The sequence below is a fragment of the Pempheris klunzingeri genome, chromosome 3 (genome assembly GCF_042242105.1).
Source record: "Pempheris klunzingeri isolate RE-2024b chromosome 3, fPemKlu1.hap1, whole genome shotgun sequence".
NCBI lineage: Eukaryota > Metazoa > Chordata > Actinopteri > Acropomatiformes > Pempheridae > Pempheris > Pempheris klunzingeri.
Genome location: NC_092014.1, coordinates 8,283,914 through 8,310,543, shown reverse-complemented (window position 1 = coordinate 8,310,543; position 26,630 = coordinate 8,283,914). Strand labels below are relative to the sequence as shown.

At 41.9% G+C, this 26,630-nt stretch overlaps 3 protein-coding genes across 5 annotated transcripts in view; 1 reads left to right on the top strand and 2 right to left on the bottom strand.

Annotated features, from left to right (window-relative positions):
• Positions 1-3,885, top strand: part of tll1 (tolloid-like 1) — a 44,753-nt gene extending 40,868 nt beyond the window's left edge. For both annotated transcript variants that reach the window (XM_070828463.1, XM_070828462.1), the window contains 3 exons: positions 296-509; positions 795-1,045; positions 1,945-3,885. In XM_070828463.1, coding sequence (XP_070684564.1) covers positions 296-509; positions 795-1,045; positions 1,945-2,079 — 600 coding nt within the window. In that variant the 3' untranslated portion in view covers positions 2,080-3,885. The remainder of the gene's footprint in view (positions 1-295; positions 510-794; positions 1,046-1,944) is intronic.
• Positions 1-26,630, bottom strand: part of LOC139199398 (oxysterol-binding protein 1-like) — a 50,517-nt gene that overhangs the window by 5,299 nt on the left and 18,588 nt on the right. The window lies entirely within an intron of this gene.
• stox2a (storkhead box 2a) lies at positions 7,220-25,671 on the bottom strand. Of its 2 annotated transcripts, none has more exons than XM_070827624.1 (4): positions 25,326-25,671; positions 14,933-15,085; positions 9,995-12,536; positions 7,220-8,019 (listed from the first exon to the last, which is right to left on the bottom strand). In XM_070827624.1, exons 1-4 carry the CDS (start codon positions 25,669-25,671, stop codon positions 7,818-7,820), a joined length of 3,243 nt encoding a protein of 1,080 aa, XP_070683725.1. In that variant the 3' UTR covers positions 7,220-7,817. The 2 variants fall into 2 exon arrangements, with proteins under 2 accessions (XP_070683725.1, XP_070683726.1); XM_070827625.1 differs by lacking the exon at positions 25,326-25,671 and adding an exon at positions 16,692-16,869.

The window sequence follows — 26,630 nt, the reverse complement described above, 5'->3', positions numbered from 1 at the left end:
GACTATCTATCTGTGAAAGTGACTTAATCACCTACAGACCTCCTCTCATCACTCTTAAAAGTGATAAATGCTCAGTGGGGAAGGTTTTTATTAAAGCGTTGTCTCTTACAGATACTTGCCACAGTTTGATGATGACTTTTAAATGCTACAGTTCTGTACACGTGTACTGGAACTGCTTTCTAACAAAGAAATAGTCCCTATTAAAGCTGCAGACAGCTGAGGTCAACAGCTTCTTTCAACACCCACTCATATCTCACTCAGTGATCTCTCTGTCTCTCTGCCTCCACCTCTCCAGACCTTCAATGAGTTTGAGATCGAGCAGCATCAGGAATGTGCATACGATCACCTGGAGGCCTTTGACGGCGACAGCGATACGGCAGCCATCTTGGGTCGATTGTGTGGCAGTAAGATCCCGGAGCAGCTGGTCTCCACCGGCAACAAGATGTACCTCCGCTTCATCTCTGATGCCTCAGTGCAAAGGAAGGGCTTCCAAGCTACTCACTCCACAGGTGTGTGTCTGTGTGTAGCATGTTTAGGTGTTTATGTATGTTAGCATTGAGACTCCCTTTATTAATGTGTTGGAGTTTTTGTGTCTGTAAACAGCATCACTCACAGGTCCCAGCTTTGATTTCTCAAGTATGAATAGCTTTTTCAGAGCAATATCTCCCTCTAGTGGTTCGCAGCAGCACATACATCTAACCTGAGTTCACTGACTCTGGGAATGAACAAAATCTACCAAATGCCTAATTTTTCAGATGAAAATGTCCCTTTTTCCTTATCGTGTGTCTCTGCAGAGTGTGGCGGTCGTCTGAAAGCAGAAGCTCGTCAGAAGAACCTTTACTCCCACTCCCAGTTTGGAGACAATAATTACCCAGGTCACACTGACTGCGAATGGCTGCTGACGGCTGAACAGGGCTACGGCATCGAGCTCAGCTTCATTACTTTTGAGGTAGAGGAGGAGGCTGACTGCGGCTATGACTACATCGAGCTGTACAACGGGTACGACGCCAACTCACATCGACTCGGTCGCTTCTGCGGTTCAGGGGTAAGGATTTATGTTCCCATCTAAAGCTTGTTTTTTCATCTTTGATGTGACTGTTAAAGGCCGGCGCCGGTGTTTGTCTGCTTTGTCTGATTTCAGGTATATGTTTTTCTGCCATTCTGGCAGCCATTATTTTCCATTCATTTCCATTTGGTTTGAAAATGTTATGAGCAGACTCTTTCTTTGCTTTAGTTGTGTAACCCATCAGAATGTACATCAACAGATATTTCCCAGTTCAATAACTTACTTATTACTTTAACTTCACTTTTTTGTATTTAGTTGTTTGTTAATGAAAAGCTCTTCTACAGCTGCATGTGTCGATGTTGAACACTGATGAAGTGTTTAAAAAAGCATTATGTACAAAAACATATATCTATTTATCAAACTATAGTATCGTAATCATTTCGTAGTAATTTCAGGTATTGTGTATTGTATCCCAATACAGTTTACATTTAGATTGATAAGAAAAGTCTACCTGACATTACCTGGTATTAATAAGACCAGGTGTTCACTGTGAAGGATTACTGCAGTAGTGACAGATGAAATATTACATTTTTTTATGTAAAAGTAGCAATACCACACTGCAAAAATGACTCCATTACAAGTTAAAGCTCTGAAACTGTAAAAAAAAAATACACATTAGTGTTTTGGCAAAAGTGTCATTAGCAAAATATTCATTTAGTATTAAAAATAAAAGTACTGAGTGAAAATAAACCCTTTTAGTGATACTAAATAAAGTACAAGTACCTTAAATATGCACTTAAATACAGTATTTGAGTAACTGTGCCTACAGCTACTGTAGCTGAGTTCCATTATTGAGCGTAATGAGTTAAATCATGTGGAAACCAGTGATATGAACCTGAGAAAGTGCTTCACATGTGTCTCTATCTGCCCTTCTTCAGCCCAGGGAGGGGATCTACTCGCCCGGCGGCGCTATGCTGATCCGTTTCCATAGCGATGACACAATCAGCAAGAAGGGCTTCCACATCCGCTACACAAGCAGCAAGTTCCAGGAGAGCCTTCACACCAGGAAATGACCTCACACGCAGCCCGTGACCTCTGACCTCTGTGCAGCCCCGCCACTGTCACCCTGACCTTCACCATGGCAACGAGAAAAGTACAGCCCGTCCCCTCCGCTCGGACCCACAGACAGACGTGGACGCTCGCCAGCCACGGGGAGGAAGACGATACTCATGTGAACATTTGTCTTCCTCTGTGGCTCTGCACAGGTCATCGCACTCCGGGATGAGACAGGAAAAACCAGCGAGATATCAAGACGGGCTTCAACAAACGTGGGGAGACGTGCCGACGATCGCGTGAGCCATTTTTGTGGAGGAGACGGTTTTCATGACTGGACATCAAGCTACCCTCAGTGCGGACAGAGGGTTGCTGAAGATCCAAATCAGTTTACTGAGACACTCATGGTGGCACAAATGCAAACAAAAGAGTACAAACACACACATACACACACTAGATTCATATTCAGAACTATAAACTATGGATGCTTGAGGAACAAAAGGAAAGAAACTGCGTCCAGAAAGGGATTCCTGAGTCTTTTCCCTGAACTGTGCGACTTACTGTGATCAGACGGCTGCTCATACCCACAGTAACTGAGAAGAAACTCTAAATAGACCTTTTTATTGCCTTTGATGCCTGGGAACTGGTCTCTTCAGCCCAGCTCAGAACGGCTGCAGATGATTTTATGTCTTATTGTGAAGCCCATTGTGTTTACTGTATGTGTGTCTGTGTGTACTGAGAAAAGAAGAAACAAAAGTTTATGCAGACGACCATCGTGGAATGGAGAAAAAAAAAAAAAATATTAAATGCAAATGTTGAATTTCCAAATGATCTGTGATGTAAATGTTAAGCCTTGCATTATGTTGTGCGTGTGTGTGTGTGTGTTCATGCTGTTCTTGAGTTCGCACCACCCTGTAACAAACCGAGCAACTTTCATGGACGTTTCCAGTTTCCATCTCACCCCCCCCCTAAAAAAAAAATCACATTTTATTTTCTTTCAGAGGATATCGGAAGGGACTATTTTCACAGCTGTCCATCGGAGTGACACGATTCTGATTGAAGGAGAGATTCCCATGGTGCTAAAAATAAAACTACACTGAGTGACAGACGACCGAGGATGGAAGTAAAGGTTTTGAATAGGAGACACAGTCAGTGTGCAAACAGCACACTGCATCAACAGCACTAGTCCTGTGGAACTACAATATTGCCTTAGAACCAAAACGTATGCTATCGGACGTCGCTCCTGTGCTCCTGCGCAGGTGTCTTTCGTCAGCAGAGTGTTTTCTGGCAGCGAATTTCATTTGTTTGGAGATCTTGAATGGGTTTATTGTAAAAAAAACAAAAAAAAAAAACATGGGAAATGTAGTCTGTGTGTGAGATAGTGTCAATGGTGCATGTGTGTTTGTGTGTCATTTTTGTAGCTGCTCTCAGAGATACATACACACACGCTTACACATCCACACACACAAAAACACACCTCATGTGTGTGCATTTGTCCCAAACACATCTGAACACACACACTTCCCTTGTGTATATTTGGAGTGTGGAGAGCAAAGTGCTGTAAAGTTGAGGGAATACCAACGTGCATATACAGACTGCATCATTTCTGTGTTAAATGCTAATGTGCAAGTGTGTGTTATAGGAGATTATAGAGAAATAATGTGTGTGTATGTCTGTAAACTGTATGTTTTTAAGTTGAATCATTCATTGCTGTACGTGCCAAGCTCCAGGTGACCCTGATCCACTGTAGTTTTTGTTTTATTATTCCACCTCTGTGTCTGTAGTTCAGAGACACTTACATGACGTCCTCTGCATCAGTCATTAAAATACACACAGGAAAAAACTACACACATCTGTGTTTCACTAATTATTGCTGTTGTCGATGAAGGACTTTATGTTTAGACGAGTAGTGTGCTGAGTGCCAAATATTGATCTATAAAACCAAATCTTGGCATTTCCCCTTTATGATAATTATATCCAGATGTTTTCTTTCACATGATGATCATGTCCTGAAAGGATGTTTGATGGTGTTTAATGACTCAGAAGGTCAGTTGTAATCTATTACTGAGTTTCCTGGTCACAGTGGCAAAGGTGTAGTAGAAGAAGCCACCCTTAAAAAATGTTAAAGTGAGTGTCTAATTTCCTGTCTGCAGGTGTTTCTATCACTATGAATCTCCTGCATTTGTATCCATTAATCTATTTCTACAGTCATGTAATGTGTTTTGCTGTGGAGTCTGGAGTGTGCAACTAGACAGTTAGATAACATAATCATTTATGAATTGATTAATTTTGGGAAAAAATATAATTGTTTTCTACTAGGAGTTAGATTAGAAGATCAACTCATGTCTGTGTGCTAAATATGAAGCTGCTTAGCTTAGTTTAGCTTAGCTTAGCTTAGCTGGCTAATGACCTCTGACCCCATGACTCCTGCCAACATGGATCAGCTGATCTGATCTCCTGATGCTCTTCTGATGATTTTTATGGTACATTTAATTCATACATTTGTAATAATTTGTTTAATGTATCAGTTTATAAATAATTACAATTAAATACAGAAAATGTTCATAATTACTCTGGTGGCAGCTTCCAGGAGCCATATTAAATTCCATACTGTAGGTACTGCTACCCTTTAATTATCAATCGGTTGGCTTTTATCTATATAGCTCCAATTCATATCCAACGTTTTCTCAAGACTTTTCATATCGAGCACGTCAAGAGCAAACTCTTTAATTAAGAGGGACCCAATGATTCAAGAATCCCCACATGGGCGAGCACTAGAAAAGAAAAACTTCAGGAAGAAACCCCAGGCTGTGCAATGAGTCAAAATTAATAATTATGAGTGAAATATGTGACAAATCTTGAAAATCGTCAAGGCTTTAATGATTATAGGCCACTAACAACAATGTGACGTTACCATAAATGAATCTACTGTTGAGTTTGACCTATTTTTAACACCACAGCTTGGTGGTGTCTTGAGGACAAGCCACTTACCTTTATAGGATCAGTTTGATGAGCTTCAGCTGTCACACATTTGGTGCAACACACCTCCAGCTGTTTGCTGCCACCGTTATACAACCTGTGAACCACTAGAGGGCGCTCCGCTTGAGCTTTTCAAAGGTCAGTGCTCTCACATGGATCATCAGCTGTTTCCCCCAAAAGGTGTTTTTTAGTGCTTTTACTTAAAAGAAGAGGCTGTACATTTGTCCTGATGTAATGAGAGATAAATATAAATGATTGATTGATGTAAAATTCATGACTGCCTGTTTTATGGTGAAACAATACTTTTAAATTGAACCTTTATTATGGGGGCAATGCTCGGTGGTATTCATGTTGTATATTCAAGTTGAATTACCACTGTATATAATAGGACTAGGTCAGATCAGCCTGTAGGAGTTTAACTGTGACTGTCAGGCCCTCCAAAGATGCAGCAGTGTGGTAAATCTGCTCTTTTCCTTTTGGCTCCATCTACAGTTCATCCAAAGAACTGCTGGAGCCATCAGGCCAAGCTTCAGGACCATCCATCCATTGTCTATACTGCTTATACTTCAGGGAGGTGGGAGGCTGGAGCCAAGCCCAGCTGACACTGGGCGCGAGGCAGGGTACACCCTGGACTGGTCGCCAGCCAGTCACAGGGCTGACAGACAGACAGACAGACAGACTCACAATTTAGAGTCACCAAATAACCTGCGTGTCTTTGGACTGTGGGAGGAACCTTCTTGCTGTGAGGCAGCAGAGCTAATAACTGCACCACCATGCTGCCCAGCTTAAGGACCAGATCAACCAAATTAGAAAAATGTCTTTTCCTGCTTACAAAACGCAAACTTCAGGCACTTATGCACACAGGAGCAGTGATAATGTGTAATTCACAAAAAAAATCCCTTTTTTCAAAGCCTTTAAACCTAAATCTGTTTTTTTCTTTCAGTCATTTCATTACAAATTTCACACTTGTCTTGCTCCCATAAAAGTGAGTGTTTAAAGTTAAGTGCACCTACTCTTCAAGAGAAAGTGAGTCATAAGATCAACCCATTGAGAACACCACTATTTTTCTGGACTTACACTTTTCATTATCAATTGACCTGCTGGTTATTTTCCATGTTTAGTCCATAAACTGTTGGAATATCATGTAAATCGCAATTCCACTGAGCCCGAGGTGAAATATTAGCATATCTGTCTTTGTCAGTTCAAAAAGTAAATGAGTAAATTAGTTCATTTACATAAAAGACAAAGAAAACAGCAAATCGTCACATTTTCGAGGCTGAATTTGGTTGAAAAATTAAAATTTGGTTGAAAAAACTATTAACTCTATCAAAATAGTTACTGATTAATTCAGTAAGTCAGGTGAGTGATAATTTCAGCTCTAAAATCACGACTTTCCACAAACAATATCCTGGTTTCTCTGGTAAATGTTCAGACCACAGTGCTGACAGTTGGGAACTATTTCCTCTAACGAAAATTGAAAAATTAACTCAGATTGACCGAAACATTTCAACTTTTTAAATTCAAATCCACAACTGCTGAGTCCTTTCACACATTCTACTCATTCTCTGCCTACAATTCCCACAATGCACCATGAATATGAATGCAAATAGTGCTTATTTTTCATTATTGATTGATATATTGATTATTTAATCAATTGAGCTGATGGTATATAGAAACCTATTGTGATGCTTTAAGTCATAGATGACTAAAAAAGAAAGAAAATATTTACATCTGAGAAGCTGAAACATGCAAATTTTTTGCTATTTTGACTTAAAAAACAATTAATAAATGATCAAAATAATTTAATGTCAGTTAATTGACTCGGAGTAATCCGTTTTCTTTAGGATGCATTATCTGAAATTATAAAATGAAATCTGGATGAACTGACCAAGTGGTTTTTACGCCCATAAGCCTACTTGTTATGCCTACACTTCCCACAATGCACCATTTCTACGCTGAGAAGATGATGTTAAAATGGTCAGAAAAATTGAGACATCTTCAGTTTCCCTGACAAAGATCTGCTGAAGAGGACCATGCGGCAGGACTGAAAGCTCCAGCTACTAAATGAACCTTTTTATGAATTATCTGCGATGTTCCGTCATGCGCATGTGAGGGATGAGGTGCAGCTCATTTTGTCCAAGCGTCACTTTTGGTCACATAGCATCTTTAATACCACCATTATAATAATTAGGATATCAAAAGTATCGAGTATACATACATCATTTGCATTGCGGTACACAAATCTGAGCTGATTTATGTTTTTATATCTTTCATTCTTCGTTGTTCTCAGGATCAACTTTTATTGTCTCGACATTGTGCTGATACATTGAATCGTCCTGAAGAACTTGACGCTATTTCAGGAAGGAGAACATTTAATTGGACATGTATTGTTAAGTAATATAAAAAGTTTTCGATATTTCCAAATGTAACTTGAATCCTATAGTCTACTACTTTCCAATACCAATAGTCAAGAATCTTGATATAAGCCAAACTAGAGTCCATGTCACCAAAATCAGAGTACTTCTGGTAGGTTTCCTCACCTACAGCGGTCTTGATATTCTGTAGTTTTTCTTCTCTTTTTTGCAGTAAAGTTCTTGAAGCTGTGGGAACAGTCTCTTGAAGCCATGCCTGTTTTTGTAACAGTCCCAGTAAATGGATTCTCAGGAGTCTGAAGATGTGTGTGTGTGTGTGTGTGTGTATGTATTGGTTGAGGAAAGCGAGGGTGCTCCTCACTTCCTCTCTCCTCCACCACCTTCAGGGTCTCAGTCTGTGCTGCCGGTCAGACGCTGGTGATGGAGGCCAGGCAGTTCGATGACTTCTGGAGTTTCTCAGGCTGTGTGGTGGGGGGTTCTGGGATGGCGCGAAAGCTGAATGGCAGTCCGATACTACTGGTGCCAATGTGGCCGGGGCTCAGCGCTGGATTCTGCCGTCTATTGCTTTCCACTATGCTGGATGTGTTGGATGCAAGGCTTTCACGCGTCCTGCACAAGAGACAACATTTAACATTTAAATATCTCACATTGTGTATAGCACGAGTTGCTCGGCTAGAACTTTTCTTTTCTTATGTCATTCAACCAACAAAAAATACGTGAAAGTATATGGAAAGAAATAAAAAAAAATAAATTAAAGCAACATCATGACTCTAAGAATGAGCCATTTTTGGAATTGATAATCATACTTACCTTATGGATATGTGGCACATGTTTAATGTGTGTGATATAATTCTTAATGTTACATTATTTGTTCCTCATATATTTAGAATCAGAAGAATCAGAATCAGAATTCCTTTATTGTCATTGTGCAAGAAGCACAACGAATTAACGATTTAAACCAAAAGAGTACAATATCTAAATTTTTTCTGGTGCCTACATATGCAGCATTTCTTTAATGTATTAAAGGGGCATTCCTTAGTTTTTGCACATGAAGATCAGCCTGTGAAAACAGTTGCATAACATATTCTGTGGCTATGAAGGGAGCTAAAATCGTGTTCATCAGGGTTGTTTTCTCTGAAGGAGGGTCTAATGATAGCTGCTGCTGAGTTGCATTATGGGAAGTGTAGGATCCAGGGCTTTTGGACCTTAACCCATACTGGATATCAGGAAATCTCTGCTGCTTTGATTTTGACCATGATTTTTTGAATCTGTGCGATGAATAGATGTTTGTCTGATTATCATTGATGTGGTTAAAAATGTTTTGCTAGTTAACACCATTACTGTCGGTTTCATCTAACATTGAAACAAAAAGCCTCATTTATGGTAACACGGTCTGTTATGATTCGTTACTATTACGGTCTCTTCCAAAGGTTAGTAAGCCATTTGTCGCCAAGTAGGAAATATAAGGAATTCATCATCAAGAAGGAAATGCAACAATGACACTGCAGTGATCGAAGCCTGTGAACTACAAACTTACCATAAATACCATTTCTGTCATTTACACACCAAACAATAGAATTAATATTATTGATAAATTATTGGAGCATTATAACGGTACAGATTGTTTAGCATCAAACTGGTGGTAATGCTAAATATTTTGCTAACTTTCTTTTTTTAATAAATCAGATTCATTAAATGTAACAATTAGGTGTGTGCATTGCATTCAACACCAAAGGTCAACACCAGGGTCAAAACTTGAAGAGGAGTGTGAGCGCAAACACCACTGAACACACATCCACATCTTCCTAAGCTGTTGTTGGACCATAAAATATAAAGTACAGAATACAGATTTACAGTCAATGTCCACTTCATTAGGTACACCTGTACAGCCCAAAGTCTAAATATCCAGTAATAAACGTATAATTGAATGTATACATTTCTGATTGTGTCTCCAAAAACTGACCATTAGGAGCTTCTTAAAGGCAGATGGCATGGCTGTTGGATTGGACTTAATTGAATTATATTGTAAAAGTGCACCCAATGAAGTGGCCACTGAGTGTAAATACAAACTCAAGACCTGATTCTTTTTGTGAATGTTAACCACTGCGTCTCCATATCACCCTTTGTGGTAGTTAAGTGAATTATCTCAGTTTGGCAGCATAACCTGCAACAGTTTACATTTATGGCAGTGTACCATAACAAGTGGATCAAAACATGAAATTGTTAATAATAACACATGACTCGATAACATGCTCAGATATCACGATGACAACTGTGCAAACTCCATCCACTGAGAAAACTGATGCAGCTAAATGCTCCAACAGAACAGTTTGCTGTTATGTTTTATAATAAAATAAAAAAAACAAAAAGTCTCTTGAATTAAGCGTTTTTACAAAATTTTGAGTGATATCGATATCTGGTTTGACAGAAATCCAGACTTTTGGGGACATTTTCAGCCCCACTGTTTTCTTCTTTAGCTCCCTCCCTTTACCAGTAATGCTTCTTGAAGAATTTATATTATAAGAGCAAATGGTTGTTGCGTGTTCGATGATGATACGCATGTACAGTTCATTTTAGCACATACCTGGGGGAGTTGAATCCACTGTCCACCGTGACACTGCTGCTGTCCATGCTGTCCAAACGGGCAGAGTGGGCCGACTTCTGGCTGCTGCTGTTCTCCGTCTCCTTGGGGCTGAGTAAGGTCAGATTGGTCTCCAGTTTCCGCTGCAGATCATGGTCCTTCTCCCGCTCCAGTAGCCACTGCATGGTTCCCTCCCCACCACCGCCACTGCCTCCGCCGTTACCACCCCCTTCCCCATGGTCTTTGTTGTCCTCTGCCTTCGCCAACTCTTTGTGCGAGTCCTCCTCTGCCTCTTCCTCTTCCTCATCATCTGATACATTATAATAGTCAAAGGAGGCGGAGGGGACTGTTGGCTCTAAGCAGCCCTGTAAAACTGCAGGTGACGCTGAGGAAGTGGCTGAATTGGAAGGCTGCTGGGGCTCAGGATTGTCTAGGGCCTCTGTTGATTTGGCATGTGAGGCTTTCCGCAATGTGCCGGACTTGGTGTAGCTGCTGTCCACGTAGCCTGTGGACAAGGCATTGTGTGGAGGTTTGAACAAAGTGTCCTTGCTGAAGATCTCTTTCCTCTTGATCACTATACCGCCTCCTCCCCCTCCGGGATCCACGTTGTGTTGGTGTGGCGTCAAACGGGCATTTTGCACTGGCTCCGGCGTCTGGCTTGGTGTCAGTCGCACCGAGCCGTTCTGTCCCTTTGCTGCCGACAAGTCCTCTTTGTACTCCATCGTATGAGGAGAGGTGAGGTGAGGCGTTTGGCGGTCAGCCGGAGAGCCCTTTCGGAGTCCCCCTGATGAGGTTAATGTGTCATATTCTGATTTTGCCTGAGGCGAAGGGGCAGTTAAGATTGTTTCATTTGACGTATTGCACTGGAAGTACTCATCTGTTGAGGGCTTAGGAGAAAGTCCCATTAGCTCATTGTACGTTGGCAGGCTGTCTCTGCTTTTGTTCCTCTCCATCGTACTCCGGATCCTTGACTCGTCCAAACTCCCTTTCCCCAAATCAGGCACATTAAAATCAGAGTGGAACTTAGCAGCAGAGAACATGATCCTTGAGTAGTGGGAGGACTTCTGCGTGGCGCGCAGGGTGCCGTCATCAGTGTAGTAATGACTACGCTCCTCTAAACTGGGTTCAAAGTCTTCTGGCGCCCCAAGTGACGGGCCCTTGAGGGAGTTATCCATGGACCGAGAGCGCTCCTTAGCTTGATCTGACCTGTCGTGACGTGACTTCCTGTCCTGATTGTGACTGTGACTTCTTTGCACTCTGGACTGGCACGTCCCGCGCGATGGCTCGGGGAAGGGCATCTCGGTCCGTCTCTTGGCTAGCTCCCCAGAAACGTCCCACTCAGGGGTAACAGGGCAGTACGATTCAGTAATGTTGGGGTTGCTATGGACCAGGTATGTAGCGCCTCCACTTCGCCTGCGCTCCAAGGTGTACATGGCCTCCCGAGGCGAGCGAACTAATGAGTGGCTAAAGAAGCGGTAATCCCTTTCCATGAACAAAAGGTCCCAGTTTGAACCCTCAGATGGGTCTCCCCTGGAGGTTCGGGGCTTGCTGTGTGAGCGGGACTTACCATGTGGGGCCCTCCTGTGGCCCCTCCCCCTCCTGCTGCGTGCACTGTGTTGGGCCGAAGACCCAGCCTTGTTCTTCTGTGTACGCTCTTCCTCCAGCCTCTTCATCACAGCCGTGTGCCTTGCCACATTCTCCACTGTTAGGTCAGGGTTGATTCGGCGGATTATCTCCATCTCCACCTCACGGGGAATGGGCGTGGTTGGCACGTCCTCGTCACGAAGAGGCCACTCTTCTGGGGGGAACTGGGCCGAGAAGGTGGCCAGCTGCCTCATTTTGTCCTTCTTGAAACTCAGCCTGAAGAGCCTGAGACCGAACCTTTTCGATTGTTTCTCGCCACTCCCGCCGCCACCACTTCCTTCTTTCTTTTTGGTCAAAGTGTCAGTTTTATAAGGGAAAGAAGTGATGCTTTTGCTCTTATCAGCGGGATCTTGAGGCGGCGGCTGCTGGACAGGAGGGGAAGTGGGAGGAGGGGGATAAGGGTATGACGGCGGCTCTCCTCGGTGCTCCTTGGCTGACGTGCTAGGTGGAGGTTCCCCACTGTTGTGATCCTTGGGCGGCTTACTTTGATAAGAATCTCCCCTGTGCTCCTTTGGTGACTTACTCTGGAGCGCAGAGGTGTGAAGTCTGGACGGGTCTTCGCGGTAGGAGTTGTATGATTCATTGTGATTCTTGCGAGGAGGCCTCTCTCTCAGGCAGCCAGGTGTGGATGGTGTGACATTGCCAGACTGAGGCGAAGTGCATTGCTGAGGTTGCTGCTGCTGCTGTTGTTGCTGCTGCTGCTGCGACTGTGGCGGTTGGCGCTCTGGCAGCCGATCATCCAGGTGATACCACTTGTTGTTGGTTCTGATGAGGGAAGGAGTGATAAAGTAGGTCTGGGGGGTGACAATGAAGTAGCCCTCTGGAGTTGGGTAGATCTTCCTCTCTCGCACCAGCATGTTCAGGGTATGTCGCAGAACCTCTGAGCTGGGTGTAGGCACGCCTGCAGGAATCAAACACAGGACATTTCGAACATTTTGTTGGAGCATGGGTACAATTTAGACACAGTAAAATAATCAAAACACAGATTATAACTAAGCTAATAATCTTGAGAGCTATTTTGATATGAATAAAATGTGGTACTTGCGTGATGTGTAACCCAATGCAAGTTTACACATCAATTCAAATGTAAATCAGACATATTTATCATGAGAGGCATAGAAAATAGCAGTGAAAGATGGGACTTAGTGAGGATGATGTGAGGTTATTGTTTTTGTCTTGTGATTGAAAATAATTGGTAAAAAAGAAATTTTTTGAAGAATCTAGTAACCAACAGTACTGTTTAAAGCATTTAATCTTAAATTTCCCATCACAGTTTTTCTAATAAAGAAGAAAAATAAACACACACAAGTAAATAACTCATACAGCATATATGCTCCAGTTATGCATCCAGTTTTTCATGGAGGCACCCTAACATCAAACACAGATAGATACTGTCGATGTGCAACAATTTATTCACATTTCATTACAATTCTGCTTGACATATTCAGGACCTTATTGAAACATTATGATCTCACTAGAACTTCGATTAAATATGGTTTAAATTTAGCTTGAGAGCACATAACACGAATTTGGTGGTGGTGGTTGGTTCGTGAGTCTTAACAGTTGTTAATTTGAATGATCCCTTCTCTTTTAAAAAAAAAAGTCTTATATCTCCTAGAAAGGTATTTTTGGCCATGTTCAAAAAGTTTTAAGTGAGTTTAACATGACATAAAATAACCACTTAAAAAAATTTTTTTGTTGACTAACTTTTTGTTGACTAACTTTTTTTTAAACAGATCCCTACCTCAGCTCACACAAACCAACATGCATTTTAAGGAATGTCTATGACTCATATATCTACTATTGTGCTAATACTGTAACATGATCAAAGATTTAATCTGATTGTAAAAACAAATTGTACTTAATAGACATTCCCAGATGACTCCACAATACAAAGCCCCATCAGTCACCTTCAAGAGCTTATTGTACATAAATTACCAAATCAACATGAAAAGTTGTCCATTTTGAAAAACACCATTCATAACCTTTGTCTAGCAAGGCCCTGTGTTGCCTGACATTACATCACCCCAGTGTTTTTTTTTTTTTTAACACAGCCATGATGCAACCTATAAGTTCAACTCCTCTCCACCCTGGCACTGTATGGAAGTAAAGATGAAGTTGAAAGACAAGTTTCCCATTAAATTTGACTGACAACTTGTTTACAAAGTGGTTTCCCGTGGTTGCTTGTAAACCTTGTGTTTCAATTCAATTTAGGTTTGTTTTACCAACTTTAAGAGGAATTGGGATTTAACTGGTAAATTCCTATATTATTATTACTATTAATACAATGCGTATATTCAAACTGTTAAAACAAACAACACTGTAACCATTTTGTTGGAGTATCGTAGACAATAAAAAAAACCCTAATATTCATTATTACACGATGTAAAAAGTCAAACATTTGTTTTTTAAGGACCGGTTAGAATAAGATTTTATAATAATTTGAAACAACGCAAAATGTGCTACTTGCATGATGCCTCTGAGTTCAAGTTTAACAATTAATACTTGAATGGTTGTTTTTTAAATATGTAAATATGAAGAGGTTGAGGTTCTTCAAATAACTTAAACAGCAGAAAATCAACAACACAGAAACCAAAATCAGTATGTGAGTAAAAAGCTTTAGTACATTTTAGGCCTGTTTCAACAACATTTTCAAGAAAAATTGGATTTAATATTCAAGTTTAGGCTGCAATAATTTTGCCTAAAAAATGTCACAAAAAATATGAAAAATATTCCACCATAATCCTCCACAGCCCACGATGACATCTTCAAATGTCTTATTTTGTCAAAATTCCAAACGTATTTTACTATCATATTTGAGAAGCTGCCACCAGCGCAGGTGAGGCATTTTTGCTTGAAAACTGACTATTAAAATGCTGAATTGATTAATTTTGTGTCGATCGACTAAAAGCTTAATTATCTAATTGTCTCTTCCCGTTGAAACATTATGATGTTGCTTGCGAGATTTTATAGGATGAAATATCTCAATTCTCAATTAATCATTGAAATATGACAGAGCCCTGAGGTGAGATCAATAGATGTGTAAAGCCAACACAGATCATTGCTTTACTATCTTATCCTGGCTTTTATGTTAGATGTGTATAAAGTTAACATTTACATGTATAAATCTCTTTCCTTGGAAAATAAGCAACAAATGTGTATAATGATCGTTTTCAACCTTAGTATTTATACAAACTGCTAGTTTTCTAACAAAATATGCTACATGATGCATTTAAAGATCAGTTTCTGCGTGCATTAGTGCAGTCCCATTTTAAAAAGCAGGTCAGAGGAGCGTACCTGGGAAGCTGGCAGTGAGGTGCTCCACCAGAGCCTCCTGGTTGACAGGCTTGTGGGCAGAGTTCATAGCAGAGATGGCCAGGCACAAGATCTCCCCCAGCGGGATGAACTGTGACTGGCTGATAGGTGACATACTGATCGGAGACACATCACCTGCAGAAGGAGGAGGAGGAGGAGGCACAAGCACAACTGTGAGATCATGAATGAACAGCAGGCGCAGCGTGTGAAGCTATGATGTAATGGTCAAACAGCAGCAGTTTGCATGCTGCCTGAACAGCTCCACCCCTCCTCTCCGCGCTTCCTGTAGCCTCTCATTCCTCCTGTTTCTCGTAGGTTAGCAAAGCGAGGCAGCTGCTGCAGCAAGCGTAACCATAGCGTGACATCACCTGAGTCTGTGTAACCTCGTTATTCAATTCACATCATCTCACGCACAGAAAAGGAAGCTTACACAATCCTTCAGAGACCCAACGTATTTGAAATTTAACAAAATATAACCGAATTTAGCTGCACATTGAGAGCTTACACACAGAAATTCTCTGTTGCCTTTGTTGAATTAAGCTGGCTTTGCTGTCAGCAGTAGTGAGTAGTGAGATCATCCTACAACCAGACGGCCCGGCTTCAAGCCCCTCTGAGAGCAAACATCTGCCCTGCTGAAAGGTTGTAAAGCAACACACTGAATCCATCGCTGCAGCATCTGCGCTGTAGCTGACCCTGTCCTCTGACCTAAATCTGACGATGGCAAGAGAATCACACAATACAATGTGGATCTCTCATCTATCATCAAAGCCACCATATTTGATTTCTAACCTAACATTATGTCTCCTGACGTCCACAGATAACCAGCAGAATTTATGTCGCCTCATTGATCACCGTTTTAAAGTTTCTGTTATCATTTGCTGTTCACGCTTCTTTTACCAGAGAGCTGAAATCTGTGCAGGGCCCGGCTTCCTCTCTCCGCACTCAGCTGAATGGTCAGTTAAGCAACACGATGACGTTATCTCTGCTTAGTATCACAGCCCCTTAAGCTTTATGTGGCTTTACAAGGCTTTACACGGTTTTTTAGTAAACATGAGGAAAGCTGGATCTGCCAGTAAATTGGTCCAAAAAAAAAAATAATTTAAAAATCCCTGCCCTGTGCTTTTATAGTATTTTTACTTTTTTGTTTGGGAAGGTGTACACACAGCGAATCTGTGAGGGGTGTGGGACTGAGGTTGTAGTATTTGTGTTTCACATCTTACAATGAAGCCAGAAAGACAGCAGAAAAATGTGCAAATAATTATGATGCAAGGGACTGAAAAGGGAAAAAAAATACTTCGTTAAAAAAATTGTACAAAACTGATGAATGTGCATTTTGTCATTGTGCTTTACCAATAATTGTATTCATATTTTCAAATATGGGACAGTAAATATGAAGGTTGCAGGAAAAATATGTCAGAAAGTAAGAAAGTTGGACCCACTGATATAGAGTTTAGTGAATTTTCAAACAGACCAAATGAGTGTCCCTTAGGGCCTATAATAAGAGAAAGCTTTAGATTAAATAATTCAACATATTTCTCCTACTTAATCTTATATCTATGTGACATCATTTGATACATTAGAGAGGAAATGCAAAGGGGAAGTTATCACCATTCCCTACTTGATGACATTAAAATGTTTTGAACTCTGCCCTTTGCCCCCAAATCAAACTGTCTTCTCTTACTCCGAGCTGCTCTGCGTAGAGAGAGGGTGGAGCTTCTGTTGGTGGGAGTGTCAGACTCACCTGGCGCACGATAACTTGGCGGGGACGGAGAGAAATGAGGAGGAGGAGGGGGAGGAAGATGCTGCTTCTGCACACGGATGTCTTTCTCACTACGGGAGAGATTGTGCTCCAGCGGGCGTTCGGTAAGCTCCGAGCTGGGCCAGGCCCGCCGCAGATTGCTGCTGCGGTTCTTCTTCATCGTGACCCCTTTACCAGGTGGCCTTCACCCCCGGGGGCTTCTGGGATAAGGTGTGGGGGTGGGGGGGAAAGGGGGTTTGGTGAAATGGGGAGGAGGGGGAAGGAAGGAGGGAGGTGGGGAAGGGGGGGTGTGCAGGGGGAGGTCGACCAACCTCAGGCTCAGTGCCTCCCCCGCATCAGTAAGAACGTCCCGCTAGAGCGATCACACACCAGACATGGCAGGAACCAGTGTGCACCTTCACACACATACACACGTCTCATTTACATCCACGAGCAAGCTACAAACGACTGTGTTCGCACTGTGGGTGGTTGTCATCGGCTGCTGGGCTCTCCCAGGCTGATCTGGAGCGATGGCAGCGGCGGCGGAGGTGCAGGTGATTGCGCGAGGCATCACCCTTTCATCGGCATCAGTCCCAGCCACCATTTGTAGCATCCCCATTTGCATGCGTAGGGAGGCACATTACGTAGCCGCTCTGATGTGGGAGGAGGGAGCAGGAGAGAGGTGGGGGGGCAGGGGTAGAGATGAGGGAAATGGGGCATTGGAAGCAAGGAGGATGGTGAGGAGAGATTTCAGTGGAGGTTTTGGGATCCGCTTGTTCCTTTTGAGTAGAAGCTAACAGGGGAAAGAAGGGAGGGGATGGATGGATAGTCAAAGATATAAAGCTTAAAAGGCCCAGTCTTCGACAATAGCTCAATTCACCACAGGAGTGCTCGGCCGAGCCCCGGAAAACAAAAGCGCCCACTTAAAAAAAAAAACAGAAATAAAAGCTCCATTCACCCTAATGGGCAGTGAAACCTCAATAGTATGCCAAGCACCGGAGACGCCACGTTCACCTCCATCTTTATCCGATCAAGCACAAGACCCCATCGTCCTTTCGACAACAGCACACCAGGAGAGGGTGGGGAGAAAAAAATGGAGAGCATAGAAATAAATAAATAAATTCAAGAATAGATATCCACCATTTCCCGCAATCCAACGGAAGAAGCTCCCGAGCCTATCGCCGTAGCATCCATTCATTAACAGGGGGGGATGCAAACTCCAGTCAACGGCAAATCTCTTTCAACGCTAATGCTGCAGCTGCTCCCAGCACCTCCAGGAAGGGTGTGTGAGTATGTGTGTGTGTACGTGTATGTGTGTGTGTGTGTGAGTGTGTGTATGTGTGTGTGTGTGTGTGTAAGAGAGAGAGAGAGCGAGAGAGAGAAAGTGTGTATGCGCGCATCCGCCTGCTGCGCGCGATTCTGCGTGAGCATGCATGCGTCTGTGTCTGGGTGATTGAGGCTGAGGGGAGGGGAGGAGAGGATGCAAGAGAGAGAGAGAGGGAGAGAGAGATCGAGGACACACATAAGGCAGAGAGGAGAACAAATATCAACAGCTCAAAACACACACTCACACACACAGGAAAAAAAATAAAATTATTTAGCCCTCAGATGATGTCCAGGGAATCTTTTGGCTGAATTTCCATCCTCACCCTCCTTCCGCTCTCGTTCCCTCACCCTCTCTCACTCCCTCTGCTCTTGAAGGATGAGGGGCCCCTTATACCACCATCCTTCCTCTTTTTGTGTCCCTTCGGACTGTGAGACCAAAGATTTGACAGAGCCACATTAGAAGGGAATCATTTTAAAAAGGTGCTGATTTGTGTCCTCCTCATCAGTGCTTTCCCACCGGTTGATTCAGAAACTACACAGGACTGCGTGGAGCTGTCAATGAAAAACAAAAAGCCAAAGCATCACCTTAATCATGTCCAGAGTGGCAGCTCCTGCTAGCTGCATACTCCTGCTGACTCACATGTGTGGAGTGTGAATGGACGGTTGGAGGGACAGAATAAGGAGCAAAGTGAGAGGGCAGGACAGGGGCCCGGGTGTAGAGGGGGACGGTGTCACAACCAATCTGCTCCAGTTCACTGATACCAAAGAGAAAGAGGAGAGGAGGGGAAGGGAAGGAGGGGGTGAGGAGGAGGAGGAGGAGGAGGAGGAGGAGGGTGACACCACGCCAGCCATTTTATTTCTCAGTAGTGCTGCAACAGCCTTTGTTGCCATGACGACGCAAGCCGATGATCTCATAGCTGTTACCTTTGAGTGCTGTTCCCTTAAAGAGCCAGTTACTCAAGATAGAAGCAGACAGACACCACACAGACAAGGGCTGAGTGTCTGTTATATGGACAGAAAATACTCCTGCAATCGCTGCTGAGAAATCCAGATCCATCAACACTATGAGGTTACACAGTCCCACTAACTGTGGGAAACATTTGCAGGATGTCTGATAGAGGAGAACTATTTTCTGAGAGATTCGTGTGTCCGCAGTAACAACAATTATTTTAATTCTTGCTTAATATCCCCTGGTAAATCCTGCTGACTCCAGATGTGACGCGATCAGAGTTGGGATGATTAGTCGATTACTTGATGAGTTGGTTGGACAAAAAAGTAATCAGCAACATTTTTGATGAATGATTCATTATTTTAGTACATTTTCATTCCATCTACTCATATGTGAGGATTTAATACTTTATTTGGGGGTTTGTAACAGTAAATATCTTTGGATTTTGGACTGTTGGTTGGTCAAAACAAGTCAAGACTAATTAATTAATTGATAATGAAAATAATGCTTAATTACAGCCCTTGAAGAGATGAATGTTTTTATAATTGAAGCAGGTCTTCATAGGTTTATCAAGCTTCGTATTCTCAATTACATTTTGAAATCACATTGCTGATAATAGAATATCTAACTTTTCTGCATTAAAATGTCAAAAATTGACAAGACCTACATTATATATTTTGTTGAGGTGTGTGCTTAAAGAATAGCCAGCTAACCACTTCAGCCACTCTGAACAATACAAACAATCGAAATGGAAAAAAAACCAAAAAAACACTCACGATGGATCACGATTACTCATTTCTGTTTGCGCCTTCTGTTTCTGACGCTATTCCCATAAAACGCAAAGGTGAACCAAACAACCAAAGAAGATTGTGGGCCAAGAAGAAAGGTAAATATTGGCACATTTCCAAAATGTAGAGAGCTTTGTGACAAACAAGGACTACAGAGAGACGCCGATCTTGCATGTGTTCTACTGGGCAGGTAATTTGGTTAATGTTATCAAAATAATGATGATAATAATCATTGAGTCACTTCAGATTTTCACCAGAAATGATGGTGAAGACAACAACAACTTCCATGATCCCAAACTACTTCACAATGCCATCAAACCACATCTTTTGCTATCATTTTGAGTGAGAGACCCGGAGTGGCAGAAACATGGAGACATAAAGAGAAATGGATACACCGATGGAGGCGGGCCCCGTTTATTCCCATGAAAGTTTTTCAGTGGTGTATGAAACCAAAAAATGTCAACTTCTTGACTCTGAAATTATGCAAATCTTGCACACATGGACATCCACCCTTCCGCCTATAGAGGATGTCTAATAGCAGCACGGGCCAGCCAAGCTGGCTAACTTACATGGGGATGAGAGAGACTCTAGAGTCTTGACTTTGGGCCCAATGCCATGACAAGATGGACACCATTATTGTAATTGCACGGTTTGGCCACTAGGCCAAATTGGCTTTAAAGCCTGGTGCTCTTCCTGGGGGCTTGTGCAGAAATTACATACTGTGTCTGATGTACCAGCACATACCTACAGATTCAGTCGTGCTAGTGGCTCCATGAAGCTGCACAAAGGAGCTAAATGCTACTGAAGGCATGCTAACATGCTCACAGTGACAATGCTAGTTGTCGTGTTAATGTTTAGCAGTTATAATATTTACCATGTTGACCATCTTGGTATGTTAACATTTGCTAAATAGCACTGAACACAAAGTGCAGCTGAGTTTATTAGTTTTGCAGATAGGATATACGGTCAAAATGATCTGACGATGGTGTTTCATGAGAAATCGGTAGATCACTAGTTATTGAAATTCATCCTGAGGGGCACATGAATATCAGTACTAAATTTTCACCCAATACAACTTCACAGTGGTGCAAGAGGAAAACTCAAAGGATCAACAACATCAGTAGATTGTGTGCCAATCCATCCAATATTTCTTGAGATATTTCAGTCTGAAAGCAAAATGGACTATCCAACTGACCGTAGAGCCACTGCTAACATGGTTAGAGATGTTTTGAAGGTACAAGTTATTTTGTGTTGAACTCATATAATGTTGTTATAGCTGAGTAACAAAGGTCCTTTAGTTTATCGGCTCAGAGTTCACCTAATTTAATGCAGAGTGGATGCGACCAAAGTATTGTGTTATATATCACAAATAAAATATCATGAAATGAACCCTACATGTAGGATAAGTCCTAAATGAATCTTGCATAGTGTTTAGATTAGCATATCAATAGTGGGATGGTACTATCCTGCTGTTAAAGACAGTAGTCCTGAGCTGTCGCCACAAAAGAGGATTTGTGGCTTCTTACCACTTCATCCAACTTCCTTGCACATAGGACCATTTGTGCTGGTGGTCTGCCCTCCAGTGGAACATTTATGACAACACGTCTCCTCAAAGTAAGCTCTGTAGGGCCAGATGCTGAATACAGAGACAAAAGAATTGTCACCACCACAGCCTACATAACACATCCTGGTCTGACATCAAGATATACGGCAACAAATCTCTCTGCTGCGTTACACATTTCCCCCAATTCTCCAGTGGGACCCTCCCTTTCCTTCCAATGGAGACCTCTGCTATTGCGGGGAATGCGGTGCAATATTGTTTTCCTGAACAAATGTTCCACTTTTCCTTCCTTAAAAGCACACACTCCTCCCAGGCCATTGTTTACAGCCTGCTAGCGGATACAAAGTCCCTCAGTTAATCAGATTGAATTGTCAGTTTTAAAAACACTCTAAGTGTATTAATCTGGCCACTTTTTGGCTCTCAGCCCTAAAAAAAAAGTCTCAGACAGTTTGCGGCGTAATCTGCATTATATATAGCAGACATATGAGTAAGCATACTCTATGTTTAAAAATCTGACATCAAAATGTATTTCACAATAATATGTCTCCAGCCTTTTACGATATACAGTCATAATCTAGTCTTTTAGTTATTTCTCAGGTTACAGAGATTTGAATCCACTGCTGTTTCACAGGTGGTGTCTGTGTGTTTTCTTCCTACAGTCTTTTGTGCAAGGCATGTCCATACACCTTTTCAGATGTATTTATTTTCCCAAAAGCATGTTCATAAAAGACAATATCATCTGTTTACAAGTAGACATAATGCTGACCCTTCTACAGACAGTTAAAGAAGAGCCATAGGTGAAATGTGTTTGAACTTTGCTTAAACTGGTCTTGCAAATTAAAATCTTGACACTGCAGCTAAGAAAAGGAGCCACACAGAAACCTGGAGCTCTTACTACAAATCAGAACCCTGAGGTTTTCATCTGTACCATTATCAATCATCTGGGATATTTTCCATAAGAATAAACAACAACAACACCCCTATTATAGATTCTGGGAACTTGAATCTATATATAACAATGTATAAACTTTACTTTATAGAAATGGTTTGCATGCTAGAGGTGTTTTAGGTGATCTCAAAAAGGCATAGTGGTTGAAATTTAACTCCTGGTTGAATTCATATGAGTTTACTGTTAAACTAAAGATTGATTATGCTGCCCAATAATGTGGAGGCCACAGAGGTGGGTATGAAAAGCACAACAGCGCGCACTGTTGACATGCATTGCAATGACACAAAAGAACGACATTTCATCACTGGTGCTGTTGTGAGTTGATTTCCCAGTTAGTATCTATCCTAGAATTGGGTTTAGTAGTAAAAAAAAAAGATCTGGACCAGCAGCATATATGTTTTGTTGGTTTTGCCATTATGGAGTCTGGTGAGTTATTAGCTATAAGACAAACATTCCACAGCTTATCAGTGTTTGCTTCAGTAGTCTCAGTGAAGCTACGTCACTTTGTCTGAGAAGAAAAAAAAACAGCGACACAAAATCACCATCTACCTCAAGATTTACCTTTGGACTATAACAGACCCTCAGTGATTGAAGCTTTTCAGGTCAATTCAACTAATATCTAGCAGCTCAGTGTAGAAATCTGATAACATGAAAGGAGATGAAGAAATGTTTGAAGAGTGAGTACAAACCAAAATCTACAGTTCAGTCAGAACAATGAACAGTCTGGTCAGACCTTAGTACTGTCTGCGTGCCACAGACTGACCTGAGACAAACGGTGTAATCCCAAACTGTTATCTGTAAATTAATTTACAACTAACAACCAAACAGTTGCCCATTCACTCAGAGCTGCCGCTGGAAACGATGCTGACGTGAGAAATAAATCGGTAAATTTGAGGGCTGTTAAACCAAAAGAATGAGCTGAAAGACACTAAAATGACTGATTGAGCTGAGGGGAGCTGCAGAGTCAGGTGATACTTCTGTAAGGCTTCATCATCACTACAAGTGACACTCATTAAACATAATTAAATCCATTGTTTTTAGAAAATATTCATCAGAACATCTTTAAATTATTTTCAGATACTGTTAACACCAATATAGAGAGCAGACCACTGGGTCCCCCCCAGCAGAGGTGATAAGACACCTACATCCTGACGCCTCACGTCTTGTGATAGATTTAGCCATTGAATATTCAGTATATGGTATATTTCATGTGGGAAATAACACTTCGGGTCATTTTCATTGACACAAACCTCTGCTATTTTGTTACCTTTATCATTTAAAATTTCAGGGCAAGTTATACTTTTATAGATATACCATACTTTCATAATCAATTATTTTGGCCATTTGGATCAGTGGAAAACGAGCTGTAAATACTACACTTTTTAGGTTAATATGCAAACGGTTGTATATTTACACATCCAGCAGATTCAGAGCCACATAAGCATTTATTTTACATTTCTGCCCACCTAATCTATGCAAGTTCAATGTAACTGCTCCTTTTAGCTCTGCTTTTGGTCTCCACCCACAACTGAGGGAAATATCTAGCTCTTTATTTTTTAATTCTCCACTATATTCAGCTGCTAGTCGCTAACGTGGTATGTCTGCCATTTATTGTTGGCTAGATAGTGTACAGTGGGTTTATGAGAGCTTTTTCCACTGAAATGAGAGCGAACCAAAACAGTAGCAGTAACAGATCTGGGTGATAATTGTCTGTGGCTTTTTTCATCCCGAGCAACATTTTTTCTCCTGAAGGCTCATGATGTGGGTCATAAAAGTTCCCTTCTAATTGCAAGACACACCCATCAAGTGAAGTTTAATTGTATAACCCTGCTTTTACAAAAGTTCAGGTTGTCTGTCAGCTTTAAACCATTATCAAAATACCGAATGAACGAGTATTGAAGGTTTAGGACCTCAAACCTTCACCATCCCAACCTCCAGCTCCACAACTTTGTTTCTCCTAGTGTTTAATGTTGCTCAACAGTGGAGTTGATGATCTAAAATTAGGCTCTATTGTGAAACAGACATAAATAAGGTGTTCTATGAAGTGCAACACGCCTCTCTCATTTACGAACGCACAAACACACACACACTCAGATAGGGAAGCTTGTGAGGGCAGTATGATGGGTGCAGCGGTTAGACTTCCTGACAAACCTCAAGTTGTCCCAACCTGCCTCAGCACATACAAGAGTTATAGCCTTGTCAGAGGAAGATGAGTATGAATGTGGGAATGTTGACCTGGAGTAGAGCTGGGTCCTTATTCCCCACTCTTTTATCTGATCAAGTAAGTCTCCATGACATGAAGCAGCCGAGGTTATAAAGTGAGTTACTGCCTAAACTGCTCTCATCTGACTAGCTTTGACTGGTTCTATGCAACTTGCCAGCTGAACTGGTGCCTTGACTCGCAGAGGGAATGGGCAATGTCACGTGCAAACCTCAGGGAAAACTATTTTAACCCACAATTACAAAGGACGGTCATATTAGATTGGAAGTCAGCAGCAGCATTTGCCAGCTATTAGAGAGGTGTTGAATCAGCATGAAACAACCAGCAGAGCTCCGAAGAGCCACGAATTTCAGGTGAATCTGTCAGAAAGGTATTTCGATTACCTGAGGTAACAGCCTAACTATGATAACATGCACCAAACACTCAGAACATCAACAATTTTGTGACTTAAGTCGGGAGTCAAGGTTACTGCCAAATAGCCCATGAGTTCATATGTTTAAATGATTTTATTTGTGTTGTGGCCAAGATTTGCCAGATTTAGTTACACGTTATTCCCACTGCTGGTCACACTTAATGTTAACACTCTTTGCAAAGGCTTGCCTTAACTGCTATCTTGTGCCACTTTGTGAAACTATTTTACTTTGTTACTGTTGGATGAGTTTGCTTGGATGTGCCATGCTGCAAGCAATGGACATGCAGGGGGAAAACACTGTTGCCAACCATGTGAAGTAACCACTTTTTTTAAATAAAGGACTCTTGTGTTGCACAGGCAGATGAGTGCAACAGCTTGGTGGTATTTCAGTTGTCTCTACTGATCGGTCACCTGGATGACAGCACACCCACCTATGCACTTGATGTCAAAGCCCTGCGGTGGTTTTAGGGTCCGTCTGGTCCATCCGTTCCTGAGGACCTGAAGATGAACTTCTTTCCCCTGGACCAGCAGCACATGCTCATCTATCCAGCCGAGGAAGAAGATCTCAGACAGCGCGTGCGTCAGCGCCTTGTTCCAGAAATGCTGCATGTTTACATCCTTGAAATTGGCGAAGACCTCGTAGCCGGTGTGATGCTGTAACTTCACAGGGAGCACGGCCGGTGATGATGGGGAGTCCTCCTCATCTTCATCCTCTCTGCAAACCTGCGACAGCACCAGAGCCAGAGAGTGCGGAGCCACCTGGAGGGACTTCTCCATTCCTGCGTCAGTCCAACTTCACGGTGGTCCGCATGAAACTCAAGAGAAAACTACTGTTTTGTTAACTGCGGCACAATGTTTAAAGCCTGCAGGTGTCTCACGGTTCTCTCCCCAAACTGCCTGATAGTCTGAGCGGGTTCAGGCATGTTGAAGAAGTGGACTGCAGGGTGGAAGAAAACACGCGGAGCTGATCCACAGTGTGCAGCACGGCCTCACAAATGTTTAACTGAGGTGCTCCATGGAAAAGCAGGGAAATCAGCAACCTGACCCGCCGTCCGCTGCAGCCAACTAAGCCCCACTGTGGAGGCATTAGGGCCTATTTTCAGCCACAAAAGAGGCGAGGACTTGTGCTGCGTTCAGGTGATACTCGTAAACTCCTATTTTCCATTGTTGGAAGTTGTTGCCTCACAGTCCATTTTAATGTAAAACTCAAAACACCCAAAAGATGTTTAGCAAACGCTCGGCAACATGCTAATATGACCAAACTAAAGTGGCCTACAAAAGAGAAACACCTGCAATTCCCTGCTATATCATCTCAACTTTAACTTTAATGTCACCAAAAGGACATTTGTTGTGATGCAGACATACACACAGTACAGACATAGCATGGGAAAATAATAAGGATAAAATACATTACAGAAATATGTATATGAACATATGGTAACACCCTCAGTTCTGTATTGTAAGACTATTATTGATCTGTTTTTATTATATGATACAATTATTAAAAGTTCAGTATTAATATTTTGTCCACCTAAGTTATGGAGGAACAAACATATTATCATCTTACTTTATTAATATTATTATTTGTACAACAACAAAGAATGCAGCCTCAAAAGCAACCATGAACTTGAATCAACACCTTCAAATATATTTTACATAGGTAGTTACCTTACAGTACTAGTATTTATTACTGGGGTGCATTAAAATGTACAGGGGTATTTCAAGTATTGATGATA